The following is a 17,216-nucleotide window of genomic DNA, read 5'->3' on the forward strand; positions in this document are numbered from 1 at the left end:
CACAAATATTTCAACACTTCCTCTTAATGTGTTCAATGAATAATTTACAAAAGGTTTCTTAGACCATACTATATAGTTGTTTCATGATACCAGTCATGAGTAAATTACTTTCCTAATGAAATAAGAATTTCTACTAAATGATTCCATTGTGATAATGGCCTTTCCCCTCAAGAGAGCCATTTTTTTACCAGGGGAAAGTGAAAATCTGATTAGAAAGAATAAAATATAATCGTACAGAGAATGTGGTCACATTTTTACAGGCATTTCTTTTCAGCCACTATGGCTTCAACCTTTATAGTCCACTGTACAAGTCATGGGTAAGCGGTTAGGGCGTCAGACTTGTAGCCCAAAGGCTGTCGGTTCGACTCCTGACCTGCCAGGTTGGTGGGAGGAGTAATTAACCAGTGCTCTCTCCCATCCTCCACCATGACTGAGTACCTGAGCATGCAAATTCGTTGTGTGCAGTGAACACTTATGTGCTGTGTCACAATGACAATGGGAGTTGGAGTTTCCCAGTTGGGCTTTCACTTCACTTCACCCTTTATAGTCCACTGTACAACAGAACTGAAGCTGCCTTGATTGAATGAATGAACACAAGAACATGGAAAATGATAGGAACATAAGAAAGTTGACCACCCGGAGGCAAATGCCATAATTTACAACTTTATTCTCAAACCAAACTAAAAAGCTCTTTGTAACAGTTGAAGCAAAACAAAACAACAAAACAAAACAAATGAACAAAAAAGCCTATCGATACAGCTTTGCCAGATTCTTGTGCAGCAATTTCATTTCATATTTTACTATATAAAAGCTCTGATAAAGAAAATGTACAAAACTTCAGCATCAATGAGTTGTACTTAAGAAATATAAAAATATTATACCAAACATTGGGTTGCTCAAAAATCTCCAGCCCATCTGGCAATGTTTCGGATGCCTGTTAAAGCATATATATTTTTTTATTTTTGAAGATAGAATGACCAGTACAAATATATTGAGTAGAACGATAAATATTTAGGCACAATGGGGAGTTGAAAAATTGGCATTTAAATATATTTTATATATATTTTCTCTTTGCCAACTTGGGTTCTCATCACCATCACCACCGATCCACAGATGGCACCTGATAGTTTTGGAGCTTGGCGAAAACAGTCCCTTCTCAAAAGACCTCAAAAAGTGATTCTAACATATATTTATAAAAAAAATCCCAAAAAAAAATCAAGAAGATCAAACAATACACCTGCCCCGAACAAAAAAAAAAAAAGCATCCACACTAGTATAAACTATGCAACTACAACCTGTGTACCAAACTCGCTATGCATCCCAAACTAGAGCTAGATATAGAATATGCACTTCTGATTTCAGCGTATCCCGTCTCCTTTTGGTTCCTTTGTTTTACTGCAGTGTCACGTACAACTGTCCAGACTAAGGACACTCCCCTCCGAGATCCACTCGGAGAGCAGGGGAATGTCTGGAATTGGACTTTTTTTGTCTTCTTAAAAAGTATATAAAATAAACCCAACCCCGCGAAAAAAAAGTGTATGCAGTGCATATTTTCCTTCAGAAGTATACAGTATGTCTCCCACAAAGAGAAGAGAAAGAAAAAGTGAAGGAGACGAGGGAGGATGAACAGATCAACATGAACAGAAAAGGAGGAGGAGGAGGAGGCAAGATAAGTCTCAGAGTTCGATGCATTCCTAAACGAGGACAAAAACATCACGAACATAAACAAATTGTAGAAGTCTCCCACTGCCCGTAATCAAATTCTGTGTTTCAGTCTACCGAGGCCTGTTTTGATAAGTTGACTGTAAATGTATGTAGGGCGGTGCTAACTATCCTGCAACTATTAAATACTAAACATAAATATTCAAAGTCGACACCTGCGACTTCTCTACTCTTGACGGACTGCAGTTAGCTTTTGGGGTTGACCAGTAACCAAACCAGTGATGCTCTCCGTGTTGGATTCGTTCCATTATCTTAACTCCCACCCTCACCTGTGCTTGTGGTCTTGTGATGACATCGCAAGACGCAAAAGCGCAATTCAAAGGTCCCGTTCTCATTTGCAATCGAGATGGTGAATGGGGGAAAAGTCCCCCAAAAGTTGTTGTGGGTGGAGGACGAGAGTTAGGATAATGGGATGTACCCATTGTGTTTTTTCCATTTTGTTACTTCCTTATTGCTCAGTGTCCAATGACAGGCATGTTCTCCTGCAACATGATCGCTCCAGGCGTCGATGCCTGTGAATGACAGCTAAAACCAAACGTCTCTAATTTTCTATTCCAACATGAATTAACCTAAACACCTTTTGCACAGCAAAATTTCACCCTTTTTTTCTACTGAATAAGACACATCGACTACAAATGGCAGACTCAGTCCCATAATTAGTATGAATGAAAAACAAATAAACACATACATCTGATGAGAAATCCTTGATTATGTTGCCCCCTCTCAGTATTTGATTGCTTGCCTATGATTGGGTAAGTTTGTGTGTGTGTGTGTGTGTGTGTGTGTGTGTGTGTGTGTGTGTAGATAGAGAGGTACATAGTCCATAATATGTGACACGATGACATGTCTCCCATACAGCAGTTATGTATAATGCTACAATTAACAGTGTGTCAAAAGGTGTGTGTGTGTGTGTCGGCCTCTGTGTGTACCATTGTCAAACAGACAATGACAAATGTCTCTCCAGAATTAAATACACGTTTATGGCCCTAAAAAAACTCACACATATATATTAAGACCAGGAAGAATCGCTAGCTATGTTCCTTATTCTATGCAATCCCTTCCCTGGTAAAGCGCCAGACAGGCAGGGGATCCTATGATTTCACTTGAAGTACTACACAGGATATGCCTGTCATATGATATACAGAAAGAACAAAGTTTGTTATTGTAACCCTACAATAAAAAAGAGAAGAGGAAAAATATAATTGTGAGTGCATTATACATGTTGACATCTCAGAAAATGTATGCTACTGTTATGACACACTACATTTTCCATATGCGTATCACAAACAGCTCAGATACCACACACAGAAACCTCGGGCAACAAGTGATACACAGAGGAAAAAAAAAAGAATAGAAAAGAAAAGGAAAAAAAAAGTTAAAAACAAACATCCATAAATACAATGTCCAAAAATGCAGATCTTTGGGAAAGAGGAATTCCTTTTGGTAGTTCCTGTGTAGACGTGTCACATCCTGCAAAAAGGCTCAGAGGGGGTGGGGGAGGGGATTGTGATGCAGTGCGGTAAGCTTTGAGGGAAGGGGAGAAGCTTCTGATGTCCAGAGGAGCCTCTGAGAGGTGGGCTGGTATGGGCGTAGGTGTGTGTGGGTCTGAGGCGGTGCGGAAGCCTCGGTGGAAAGGGTGGGGGTGGGAGGTGGGGTTCTGATGCTGTGCTGTGTGGTGTATGATGTGTATGGGTCTGGTGTTTGTATCAGTGTTCGTGTGTGTGGGTCTAGTGTGGTGCGGAAGGCTCCTGGGAGGGGTTAGGTTCTGATGCAGTGCTGTGCGGTAGAGGACTGTGGAAAAGCGAGCCGGGCAGCATCCTCTTCTCCTCCTCCTGCCCACGTGTACACGTGCCCATGTGTGGACCTCGTCAGGACAGGGGGTTAGGAGGGGAGACTTGGGTTCCACGCGTGAGTGTGTGCATGTGTAAGTGAGTGTTTGAGATCCAACTCTGTGTGTTTGTGTGTGTGTGTGTGTGTGTGTGTGTGTGTGTGTGTGTGTGTGTGTGTGTGTGTGTGTGTGTGTGTGTGTGTGTGTGTGTGTGTGTGTGTGTGTGTGAATCTCAGTGCATTGGTGGTGTGAGGAAACCACCGGCACAAAACTGCAGAGGGACTAGGAGAACCTAAAAAAGAGAAAAGGAAGAAAATACGCAATCAGAGATGCTGCCAATTGTCTACAGTAATAGTATAGTATAGTATAGTATAGTATAGTATAGTATAGTATACTGCCCTACAATCTTAGAACGCAGTAACTCTGAAAACGGCAAACTGAGAAAAAAGGCTTCAAAGTTTTCCATATGGCGCGACAACTGTGTTGCCGGTAAATTGGTGGTGACACTTCCTGGTAATGCTTGTTTAGGATAGAAATTTAATGCACACAAAAAAAACAACAAAAAACAACATTTATGTGTCTTTTTGCCACAAAAAACAGAGTTACTGCGTTCTTGGCTGGTATTACTGCCACAAAATGGAGTTACTGCAGGAGTTACTGCGTTCTTAGCTTGTATTACTGTCTACTCCCAAACCAGTCCCATTGGAACGTGCAGCAGTAACTCGCCGACTTACTGCGTTTTTGTTTAACTTTTTTTGGGTCATTTTTGCACTTTCAAAATTAGTTTTCTCCAAAACGGGACGGTGTTGGACCACCATTTTTGGACACAAGACAAATGAGGTAGTTTAGAACCCATTTCCGATATAAAAAAAAAATCGACCATTTTGAGTTACTGCGTTCTTGTATTGCACGGCAGTATAGTATAGTATAAGTACTACCTCTTGAGCATCTTTGTCAGTGAGGCCGGGACACTGCTCTCGGCCTGCCAATACTAATGCACTAACGTACCTCTCTACTACAGTATAGTAATCAGGGTCCGAAATTAACACCTGCCAACCGGTCACCTGCCAACCGGCTGGTGGAAAAGGCCAACTTATTAGCCACTCTGACCTATTCGTGAGTTTTTGGCTAGTAAAATCAGTATCTACTAGCCATTTTGACCCATTAGTGAGTGTTTGGCTAGTAAGATCAGTATACTAGCCACTTTGACCCATTAGTGAGTGTTTGGCTAGCAAGATCAGTATACTAGCCACTTTGGCTGGTGATGAAAAACGTTAATTTAGAACCCTGATAGTAATGGCACATTACAGTAATAGTGTGTGAGGGATAGTGTTACCTCTTGACCCTGTGCAGTATGAGGTTGACCATCTTGTCGGTGAGGCCGGGACACTGCTCTTCAGCTGCCTGAAGACTCCTCTCCAGCTCCTCCAGCACACCAGGCCTGTGCTGCAGCTTCAGCTGATGTGGACACAAGGACAGACACAGACAAAGACACACACGCACACAAAATATGAATGTACAACGCACATACACAAGACCGAGTCCACATACAGTCCCATGGAAAAGTTTGTACACCCTTTGAAATTTCTTACATTTCTGTCAAAATTGGTCATAAAGCATGGTCTGATCTTCCCGGAAATCACAAGAAGGAACAACCAGAGTCTGCTTTAACTAATTCAACCCAAACATTTACAAGTTTACATATTTTCATTGGCCATAAGATGTAAACATTCACAGGACAGCAAGGCATAAGTAAGTACACCCTTGCATTCAATAGGTTTTAACCCTAAGTTTGTCGCAATAACCTCAACCAGATGTTTCCTGTAGTTGCAGATCAGATTAACAAAACAATCTGGATGTATCTTGACTCCCTCTTCTTTAGAAAACTGCCTCTCGTCAGCAAGGTTTCTGGGATATCTGGAGTGAATAGCTTTCTTGACTTCATGCCATATCATCTCAAATGTTTTTTGTCAGAGCTTTGACTGGGCTATTCCAGAATGTGTATTTCATTGTTATGAAGCAATTCAAAAGTCAATTGCCTCTAAAATATGGGTTGTTGTCCCATTTCAGCACCCATCCTCTTGTGTGCCTCAACTGTGTGACAGACTACCTCACGTTGTTTCTGTAAAATATCTCAATAAACTTCTGAGTTCATTGTTCCACTGATAATAGCAAACTGACAAGGGCCTGAGGCACCAAGGTAGCCGCATATAATGATGCTCCCGCCACCATACTCAAAAGTGGAGATGATGTTTTGGTGAAGGTGTGGTTCTCCAGTTCTCCTCCAAACATGATACTGTGCGTTCCCCTGAAAAATTCAACTTTGGTTTCAACGTTGGTCTACAGAATATTTAGCAGTAATTTTATGAAGCATATAAATACTTTTTCACAAACCCCAAAGGTGCAGCAATATTTTTTGGGACAGAAACCCCATTATTTTTAGATTGGCAGAATGAAGCCCATTTTTAGTTATTCTTGGTTACATCTCCACTTCTGAGTATGGTGGCATGAGCATCATTATATGCGGCTACCTTGCTGCCTCAGGCCTTTGAAAGTTTGCTATTATCAGTGGAGCAATGAACTCAAGTTTATTGTGATATTTTACAGAAAAAAACGTGAGGAAGTCTGTCACACAGTTGAACCACACAAGAGGATGGGTGCTGAAATGTGACAATAACCCATACTCTAGAAGTAAAAAGACATTAGAATGGCTTCATAACAATGAAATACACATTCTGGAATAGCCCAGTCAAAGCCCTGACTAAAAACAATTGAGATTATATGGCATGAAGTCAATAAAGCAATGCACTCCAGACATCCCAGAAACCTTGCTGACGAGAGGCAGTTTTCCAAAGAAGAGGGAGAGAAGATACATTCAGATTGTTTTGTTAATCTGATCTGCAACTACAGGACAAGTCTGGTTGAGGATATTGCAACTAACTGAGGGTTAAAACCTATTTAATGCAAGGGTGTACTTACTTATGCCTTGCTGTCCTGTGAATGTTATAGCCTTATGGCCAATAAAAATATGATAACATGTAAATGTTTGTGTGGAATTAGTTAAAGCAGACTCTGATTGTTCCTTCTTGAGATTTCCGGGAAGATCAGACCATGTTTTATGATAAATTTTGACTGAAATGTAAGAAATTTCAAAGGGTGTACAAACTTTTTCCTGGGACTGTAAATGTATGCTTGAGTGCACATGTACTAACTACAGGTATGAGTGCGCACACGCATTCACCATGTCGTGTGAATGTCAACATTCCACCATGTTGACGTGGGGGAAAAGGTGGAGGAGGTGCCGTTGAGAAGATACAAAATTGGATACATACTTATAACATTCTTGCTGCAGAATGTAGCGGTGTGGTGAAGTGTTCTTAAACTCCAATGTTATGGCATTATTGTTACTTTATTTACACTTTTCATGCGACATTGCGCAGCCACGAGCACCGCCATTTTAACACAGGGGATTTTTTTTAGCCAACACAGGGGATTTTTTTTTAGCTAACACAGGTTTTTAAGAAATATATTTTTTGGTCTTTTTCAACTTTATTGATGACAGGAGAGTACGAGATGTGGACAGGAAGCGAATGGGGAGAGACAGGGAGGGCTTTGCAAATGACCCGGGCCGGGAATCGAACCGACGAGTGCCGTATCATTTGGCCACAGCAGGGCCTAGCTAACACAGGTTCACATAGCAGATTCATTGCTATGACTGGCTTAGTGACTTACACCCACACGTATACAGGCGGAGTGCAGAGTAGGTGGGATGGGGTGCTCTGGTCTCTCCAACTTACCTCTGCTATAACAGGGGCCATCACCGCAGACACTGCTGCTCTCTTCTGAAGATCATCCTACAACACAGGGTTCACACAAATGATTTACAGACATCAAAACAAACAGAAGTTGTTTTCAGGCATTGCCTGAAGCAGAGGTTGCTTTAAGCAGTCATTGTCCATCATTTTGACAGACAGGGGTGTAACAATTCCCCCAATTCCGTCAGAATGATGGAGGGCCTAAAGACTAAAAGAAGGTCTTTTTTCGACTTCATTTGACAGGACAACGTGAGAGGTGGACAGGAAGCGAATTGGGAGAGAGATGGGGAGGGGTCGGCAAAGGACCCGGGCCGGGAATCGAACCCGGGTCAGCCGCATGGCAGCAGAGTGCCCTACCGGTAGGCCATGGCAGGGCCGGCCTAAAGACTTTCCAGTCACCGTTAAACAAAAACATCCATCAACGACTAAAAATATGTGGATAATGCAACCTCTGACTTTGCCTATTATCACACAATGATTCAACTCACTGTGCCGTTGAGCTTGTCTTGAGGTTTCTTCTTGCGCACGGTGGTGAATGACCACTCGGGTTGGGAGTTGTCGTTCTCCTTGTTGCTGGACTCTCTGGTAAAGGGAGAAGAGGTTACAGTGAGTGTGCCGTGTAGTGTGGCTCTGCACGATACCTTGCTTGGCTGTAAAAAGATACAGTACCTGTGACCCATGACGTACGTGTGTGTGCGTGTGCGTGTGTTACTGTGTGCGTGTCATTAGTCATCAAGGGTTGGGTCTGACACACAGTCGCTTTGTTACAGTAATAGTTTGGGATGAAATGAAATTCCATAGAATGTTTTAGCTAAAATGGATTATTTGGTTTTATTTGCTTTATTTGGGATCCTACTACAATGGAGACTTGATACTGTACTGGAACACCAGTGATGTCTCTGGCATTGCTGGTAGCATATTACTGTATTGGTGTTGTGCGCAGAAGTGCCCATCCTGGGTTAAGGAGGTAGAAACCTTGCCACGAATGTGATTTAACCAGCTTTGAATCAGCTGATCGTAATGAGTTCTCAAGGCAGGTAAGACTCGGTAAGTAAGCTACTCGGTGAAGTCACCTGCGTGTAAATCGTGGCAGGGTTTTTCACTTCTGAACTGGGATTTTGTTGTAGAATTCCACTAAACAGGCCAGAATTTTCGGAGTACGCACTGAATAGGCCTTTCTACGTGGTCTAGTAGCAATCAGACTTAAGATAAGTAGGTTGGCGCTTTTTTGTTGTTCTCCAAAGGCATTACTGGAAAGAGGAGTTGGCAACCGGCCCCGGTAAAATCCCTTGTAGGTACTGAAGGTGTCGATCCGGGGTTCAGAAAGTAAAAACCCTGCAACCCAAACTTGATCCACGCAGCACTGAATCAGCTGATTATGCGGTAACTCAAGCCAGACAGATCAGCTACTTGGCAAAGTCACCTGGAAAAGCACCGCAGAGGAAGGACGGCGGGATAGAGAGGGCTGGCTTTTTACTTTCTAAAAGGAAGAAAAATCTGCACTCACAAACTGCGTCTCATTACTTATTTATATTACCACCATGTCCAAAAAGCAAACGCCTTTCGGCTACCAAGCCTTCATCAGTGCGTGGTAGACGCAGTTTGTGAGTGCAGATTTTTCTTCCTCAAGTTGATCTACTTTATCGCGCACCCAAAGACTTTCGTTTTTCCAAGAAGTTGAGCGCGTCCTTTGCCTAAACTTGTTTTTTACTTTCTAAAAACAGGATTAGCAACACCTCTTTTTAAGAATTGCAATTCAAGAGCAATACAAAGCACGTGTCAACACCGTTGTCATTTCTAGAATTGCAACCTAGGTAATTACAAGCAATACAGTTAAACCATAAAGAGGGTGCTTTTGAATGCCATGAGTGTCATTCTGTAGTCAGTGAAGGGGTGTTCCAATTCGTAGGGTTTGCGCCCTACCCCTTCACGCCCTACCCCTTATTGTTCCATTTAAGGGGCAAGGGGTAGAAATTAGAAATGGTATTCGGTCTGTGAGTCGTTTTTCATTCACTCACGATTCTGAGTCTGAGTCTGAGTCTCCGTCGCTGTGTCCCTCCATCTTCCAGCGCTTGAGGCGGTCGATGAGCTCGGTGAGGTAGGAGGTCTTCTTGGCGTGCTTCAGGACGAACTTGTGCTTCAGCAGCTCCTTAGCAGTTGGTCTCTGCACAGGACAGCAGACAGCAGAGTCGTCAGCATTACATCATTACATTATATTACACTGCATTTGGCAGACGCTTTTCAACCAAAATGACTTACAATCGAGGACATAATCATAGCCAACTAGCAGATACAAAGTGCAGAGGAAATATACAGAACAATAACTGAGCAGGATTAGCGTTTTGGCCACAATTCTACATGTACAGGGGTTGGAAAAAATAATGGAAACACTTGTTATTTTAGAGTATGATGTTTCATGGCTCAAGTGGACCAGACTCTTAGTCAATCTTCATGAATTGCACATTGCACCAATAAGGTGAAGTGTGAAGATTCAATTAGCAGGGTGGGAGCACAGTTTTGCTCAAAATCTTGCAATGTACACAACATTATGGGTGACATATCAGAGTTCAAAAAGGAGAAATTGTTGGTACACGTGTAACTGTTGCATCTTTGACCCAGACAACAAGCATCAACAGCTACGGTATCCGAGGTAATGTGTGCATACCACCAAGGATGAACCACATCCAACGGGATTAACTGGGGATGCAAAATGACAGATGCAAAATGACAGTAGTTTCCATTACTTTGTCCAACCCCTGTAAGGTACGTGCATAGTCAAAATCACAGCTCACATAACACCACATCTGTTGGTTGACTGGTCCTGCAAAAATACTGCCGCAGACAACCATGCCAAACTACAGACAAAAATGGCAAGTTACACAAGAGCCCATTTAAAGTACGCTTACAAAGGTAGGGTCTTTGTTCAGGCACAAGTCCACAAACTCCTTGAAGGTCTTGGAGAAGTCTCCGTTGAGGGTGGGCGGCGTGTTTTTGGGGATGTGGAAGAGGACGCGCATGGGGTGCATCTCCGAGTTGGGCGGCTCCCCTTTAGCCAGCTCTATGGCCGTGATGCCCAACGACCAAATGTCAGCCTGCACACCACACCACACAGGGGAAAGACGAGGAGAGCACTGGTCACGATACCATTATATTTTATTGTCAATTTACACTGAAATTAATTTTGCGTCCCTGAGCAACACTCATTTAAGACAGGACATACACATAACATAACAAGACTATTGCACAACTGACAAAAAACAGAGGACACAGGCCTATATACAGACAAGCATGCATACAGTACATACGTACATTACATACAACCCACACGGGTTAACACAATAGCTCCATCTCATTGACAAACTACATTGAGGCTGCTTTCCAATTTTAGTTATTCTTATAGAGTAAAAGCATCTGAGAGTACAATGTGGGCCTTTTTCAGAAAGTATTAAGAAAGAAAATATAGCAACGACACTTGCACTTTTCATCAGGGCATAACCCCTAACAACTAAACCAAAAATGTAAACCAGTTAGTGTAAACAAACAATGTCAAGAGGAAATGTGTTTGTGTATCACTTCCTGTATAGTGCACGCTTTCAACCACACACAGCCACACACAACCACACACCTGAAATGCACTTTCAGTGACTGGGTTTTGATTGTTTCTGTGCAATCACAAACGCAGCACCTGTCAACATCATGGATTTTTAAAAATATATATTTTTTGAGGGGGGTTTTGCGCCTTAATTATGACGGGATTGTGAAGATGTGACAGGAAAGTTGTGAGGGAGAGAGAGAGCTGTCCCAGGCCGGATTCGAACCTGGGTCCTCCAGTCCTTCCTACCTTTGAGTCATAGGCCGACTGCTGGATGACCTCTGGTGCCATCCAGAAGGGCGTGCCCACGAACGTCTCCCTCTTGATCTGGGTGTCCGTCAGCTGGCCCGCCACCCCGAAATCCGCCAGCTTCACCTCGCCAGACTCAGACAGCAGGACGTTGGCCGCTGGAAGGAACACACATTACGTTACCAAGTGTACCAAGGCACACACAAAAACAAAAATACAAATAACAGTAAAAAAGCAAAAACAAAAAACATAATAATCATCCCAAAAAACATTACGTTACAATTACACAGATGAGTTTAAGACCCTGAAGTTTCAAAAGTAAAAACCCTGCCACAATGTCCTGCCAACACAGGTGACTTCACTAAGTAAGCTACACATGGGTTTCCCTGTTTGTAAACAATCCCTGTCTGTTTGCGCAGCCAGGGGTCTCTCCTCAAACTCTGATCATTGGAAACTGCTTTCACTCAACGTGCTCACACATGGTTGGCTGCTTAGCATCTTTGCCCCTCCTCACATCCCGAATCATGTTTGCAAAGGGGAAACCTATCTATCTAAACCGAACCTATCTACCCGTCTTGAGTACTGATAACGTCCAGCTGATTCAGAAGCTGGTTGGGTCGAGTTTGTGGCAGGGCTTTTACTTTCTGAACACCGGGATTGACACCTCTGCACTTACACTTGTTAAGTTACTTAGGTACAGGGTATTGGTTACAGCCCCTGGAGCAATGCAATTTTGGTGCCCTACTCAACAAGCATGAATGCAATACGCTTTGAAAATGATTAGCGGTGGAACTGACATTACATTACTACATGACATTTGGTGGACACTTTTATCCAAAGTGATTGACAGTTATTTAGGTTCCTAGGGATTGATTTTGCAGTCCCTGGAGATATGAGTTTCTGTGACTAGCTCAAGGCCATGGACGCGGGGATTCGATCCTCCAAACCGACGCAGATATGAATGCACAAACACGTGTCTTCATTCACGATACAGTTGTAACAAACGTTCGCCACGATTAAAAGAAGGTAGCCTTCTAATAGCCATACTAACAACCGTGCTAGGCACAACATGAGATTATGAGCTTCAACTGCACAAGTAATTCAAATGCCATCATGATCACGTTTCACACTGCTTACAACCACAGAAGCAACAGTCAGGCTCAGTCAGCCAAAGTCCACTTAGTAAGTGGATTACAACTAAAACGCTTTTATTCTAGCTTTAATGCACAAGGTTCAATTTCTCAGTTATACATTTTTGAGGATTAAACTATGGCTCCAAATTTATAAACCATGGATTACCATGTGTGTACCCCTTTTCCAAATATCAAACCATATTAACACTGTGTGTGGAATGTTAATTCAAGCGCAAAGCACTATAGCCTTCTATAACTCTACAATCCATCAAGGTGATATTGCACTCGTCACAGACAAAGAATGAAAAGGCATGCTATTAGACGGCTCAGAATTACTTATTTACAGCATACGGTCCTGAATACTCCACATACATAGATTCCTTAAACTTACATACTGCACAGGAAATGAGCCGCGACGCAAAGCACTAATAGTTTTCAAAGCGTATTGCATCCATGCCTGTTTGGTTTGCTTAACCAGGCACAAAGCCACTAAGTCCATACATGGCCACACTAGCAAACGTGGTGTGATATAGGACAAAACTATGTGCACTGGGACGCCTTTAGATTGTTGAAGTCTTGGATAATGAAATATTTACAGACTACCAAAAAAAGTGCTGTAGCCTACATTCATCAACTAAGCTGATATTCAGGAGTTTTTAATGAACGGAAACAGGACAGGTTTGGCCCTAGGAGAGTTGGTGTCATTAATAACCAGATACAGTATGTCATAGCCTTCATATTTGAGCAACCTTTGAAACAAGGATGGTAACTGTGCATGAACTGTGAAAATTGGGCTAAAAAGTCTGCACACTTAATATATATAAATCCTTTCCCTTCGCAAGCTTGACAATTAAAAGACCAAAAGGCATTTAAGTGTGCAGACATTTTTGCTTCAACTTTTTTTTTTGGACTGTCAGGCATTTTTAGTTGTGAGTGCAGTCTAAACCCATTTAACTGTGCACCAACCACCACACTAAAACTCTATAAATACCACAAATGAACTAAATTGCACTCAATGCAACAGCTCCATGCAACACCTATTACATTGATGTGAAAGGGACGTACGTCACTTGCACTCAAAGGCTTTCTGGTGGTCTCACTGGACTGTGGGATTGCGACAAACAAGGACAGTGGACTAATACAATCAGGCTGACCCATTTCAAGAAGACTAGGCCAGATATGACTGGAGCGCTCAAATACTTGATTTTGTTTCTTAAAAAGGTGCACTGTGTAAACTTTTTAGTAGTTTATTTCCAGAATTCATGCCGCCCATTCACAAATGTTGCATTTTTCATAAATACTTACTACCCCCATGAAAATTCTCAATATTATGACCAAATTTGGCAGTAGACAGCACAGTTTGAATGAACAGCTTATTTGCAATACCTACTCTGACCTTTAATTGCGGTGCTATTAAAAAATATAGTGACTAACGTTTTGACACAGTGTGCCCTCTTCAGAGTCCACCTACTGCATACTGATGTGTTTGAACAGGTAGAGCCAGGACTGCACCTCCCTCACGACTCCCTTTTGTCCTGACCTGTATCATATGTGAGTCACCCAGAGCTCTATTGTGCGTCTATCTACATGCACTAGGGAGGTGTCAAGGGCGTGGACAATTACAACATTAAACTGCTGTGATGACATGCTGCACAAGTGCCTTCTAGTCTGTCCCAACACCGACTGGTTTATTTACAGTGGCAGAGTGGCTGTAGCAGTAGCACTCCGTCACTTTAATCGTTTTGTCTACCTCAATTCCTAGAATATGTTTGCACAATATTTTTTTGTTTCTTTGACCTGTCTTCATGTCTGTTGTGTGCATGCGTGTCTTGTAATGGTTATTATGTGTGTTACGTGTAAGCTACTTAATACCTTGATTTCGTCCTGGGGATCAATAGAGTAACTCTACTCTATTCTACTTCAAATACCACACTCTAGCTTGCCTTGTTACCACCAGACCTAATCAAAAATGAGATTAGTCTCGTAGATCAGAACGATTGTGCAGGGCAGCAGGGGATTTCCCCGGCTACACTCTAGCACCATTAACACATGGAGTCAAGTTTGTCTGGCCCCACAGAGGATGAGCACATTACAGTGCTTCTGCTTCTGGGGCAGCACCACAGAAAAAAGGCAGAGCCGCACAAATGTACCAACATCCACATACTGTACATGTTAACTGGGGTTCATGTAAACACTTGCACTGGCCCAATGTCCCCCCCAAGTAGCACCACCAAAAATACTACTCGTTTCCCAGCGGGGGCGTTGGGGAGCCCTAGGGGGGCGTTGAGAAGGATACAACTTAGTGGGAGCGAGGCTTAGTTACCATTGGGGGGGGCATTAGTCAAGAGGGCTTTAGGAGGTTTATGAGGAGGTCATGGGGGCGTTTCTTCAAAAAAGTTTGAGAACCACTGATCTGTTTGAAACACTTTATTAAGCACTATTCCGACGGGACTAGTTTTATGTATGGACATGGGGTAATGTGATTTTTATATCAGGACGTCGGTAAAAGAAAAGGCCGATTCAGACTGGATTGAAATATCTCAGTAAATGAACAGAAAGTAGGAGGGGTTACTCATCACACACCTGTGACTGCCCTTGTCGTCACGCACGTGCCAACTCCACAATCTATTATTGATTTTTGAGCACATTATTGCGCATCCATGGAGGCTTTTGGTCCCGTGGAACAATTTTAATAATTGCCTGCTGGTTTACTAACCCATCAAAATCCATTCTAATGCGTCTGCATGCGTGTCCTTTCATTTGGAGAGAGCGTTTGACCATGCTGTCTGATTTTGACAGCGAACACAGCTTGGAACAACTCCCTAAAATAACGGTTTACGGCAAGGCTGTAATGTTTGTAAGCCCGGAGAGATTGGATATAATGTGCGTTTCGTGCACTTAACCAGACATCTTTACATGGGGTCACATTCGGACGGGATTAGTATTACCGAGGGTAATGTCCCCGGACGGTTTCACAGTAGGTAAAACTCGCGGTTAAGTTTACCGTCATACTCAGCTATTTTTACATGACATGGCGCGTTCGGACGGGACTAAATATCCCGGTCATTATTACTTTACCCCAGGTCCCCACATTAAACTAGTCCCGTCGGAATAGGGCTTTAGGCATTGTGTCGGGGGTAAGGTGGGGCTGGATGTGGTGCATGTCTGTGTGCGTGTGTGTCTGTACATCAAATGAAACAAACAAACCGCAACAACCACCACTGTAACCAAGTGACGTCTTTGTGCACATGTCTACCACACACACTGCTGATAGACATTCAAACCAAGACTTTCAAATACACAGCTAAGACATACGTACCGGTATGACATAATCACATTATATACACATAAGAATGTCACTCATGAATGTTCGCACAAGCACACACACATACATACACAGATGCTTGCGTGCACACACAGACGCTCGCACACACACAGATGGTCGCACACAAACATGCACGCACACACACACAGACACATCCTCGCACACACACACACCTTTGATGTCTCTGTGGATCTTCTTCTCTGAGTGGAGGTAATCCAGGCCTTTAAGCACCTCCTTCAACATGGTTGCTATTTGGGACTCATCAAAGGGACCTGCTCGCAGCTGCAAACACACACAGACACAGACACACACAGACACAGACAGACACAGACACACACACACACACACACACACACACACACACACACACACACACACACACACACACACACACACACACACACACACACACACACACACACTTCAGCATGAGACGAGGAGGAAGGCTCAGTGAACAGGAAACTGGTTTTATCCATGTGTGCACAGCCTCCAAAACACATACACAGATGTGGGAGCAGCATGTGTATGCGTGTGCATGTGGTTGGTTGTGGCTAAGATGCATGATCTTCATGCCTTCCTTATGACCTTTGGATTTAGCGCTGGCTAAATTGCTAGCGGTTTTACTTTCTTTTCAGTCATGCTGTTGGTAAATATACTTTTCATTGTGTGTGAGAAATCATGGCACGCTACAATATCACTCCATGTTGCTCCCCTACTCAAGTGACAATAAAGGGCTTCACAAGCTGTTCAAGTGTTGGGTAGACACTTAAAGTGATTTCAGTGGATAATGTTGTGCAATGGCAAACAGTCATAACAAAATGAGTCTTTCATAAACTGTTTGCAATACTTTCATTCTCTTCAGGAGGTGTTTTCTGACACCCACGGATAGGGGTGTAAATAATATCGAAATGTATCAATATATCGCAATATATTATGATGATTGAATCGAATCGCATCGTATCGTGGGGCATTCTTAAGTATCGAAAATAACCGAATCGCTGGCCCCTGCCCAATAGCTTTATGTAGTAAACTTTATGTAGTAAAGTAATTGGGCAAAAAATCGAATCGAATCGTATCGTGGGGCATTCTTAAGTATCGAAAATAATCGAATCATATCGCATTGAATAATAAGATATCGATATTGAATCATATCGTCATGGAGGCTGTGATTAACACCCCTACCCATGTAAACAATTGCACCACACAATTGCTGTGTCTCAGATGGAGTACTTGTGTACTTCAGCACTCTGTGTTAGTACGTCATTAATACACCATACACACTAAAACATGAACACTGAAGTGTACAAGTGCACCATTTGAGATTCAGCAGATGACTCTTCGTCCATGTACACTTTGATAACATGAGGCTAATTCACCTGCACTGCATCACAGGGTAATGACACCTGTCAAGAGTCAACTGGGGAAAAAAATCAATGATTGTCTAGCAATGACTCTCAGTGACGAGCCAAGGACAGTAATGTTTTATGTGCATATTAGATTATGTACCCGTGTACCTCTGTTTGTCAGAACAACACTGCTTAGTGCTTAATAA

At 42.7% G+C, this 17,216-nt stretch overlaps 1 protein-coding gene across 2 annotated transcripts in view; it reads right to left on the reverse strand.

Moving 5' to 3' along the window:
- Positions 1-650: 650 nt before the first annotated feature.
- The window catches only part of stk26 (serine/threonine protein kinase 26), a 28,049-nt gene continuing 11,483 nt past the window's right edge, over positions 651-17,216 (reverse strand). For both annotated transcript variants that reach the window (XM_063203209.1, XM_063203210.1), the window contains 8 exons: positions 15,838-15,946; positions 11,207-11,364; positions 10,272-10,457; positions 9,384-9,529; positions 7,854-7,947; positions 7,348-7,404; positions 4,887-5,008; positions 651-3,842 (listed from right to left, as the gene is read on the reverse strand). In XM_063203209.1, coding sequence (XP_063059279.1) covers positions 3,833-3,842; positions 4,887-5,008; positions 7,348-7,404; positions 7,854-7,947; positions 9,384-9,529; positions 10,272-10,457; positions 11,207-11,364; positions 15,838-15,946 — 882 coding nt within the window. In that variant the 3' untranslated portion in view covers positions 651-3,832. The remainder of the gene's footprint in view (positions 3,843-4,886; positions 5,009-7,347; positions 7,405-7,853; positions 7,948-9,383; positions 9,530-10,271; positions 10,458-11,206; positions 11,365-15,837; positions 15,947-17,216) is intronic.

Source organism: Engraulis encrasicolus, chromosome 7 (assembly GCF_034702125.1).
Source record: "Engraulis encrasicolus isolate BLACKSEA-1 chromosome 7, IST_EnEncr_1.0, whole genome shotgun sequence".
Lineage (NCBI taxonomy): Eukaryota > Metazoa > Chordata > Actinopteri > Clupeiformes > Engraulidae > Engraulis > Engraulis encrasicolus.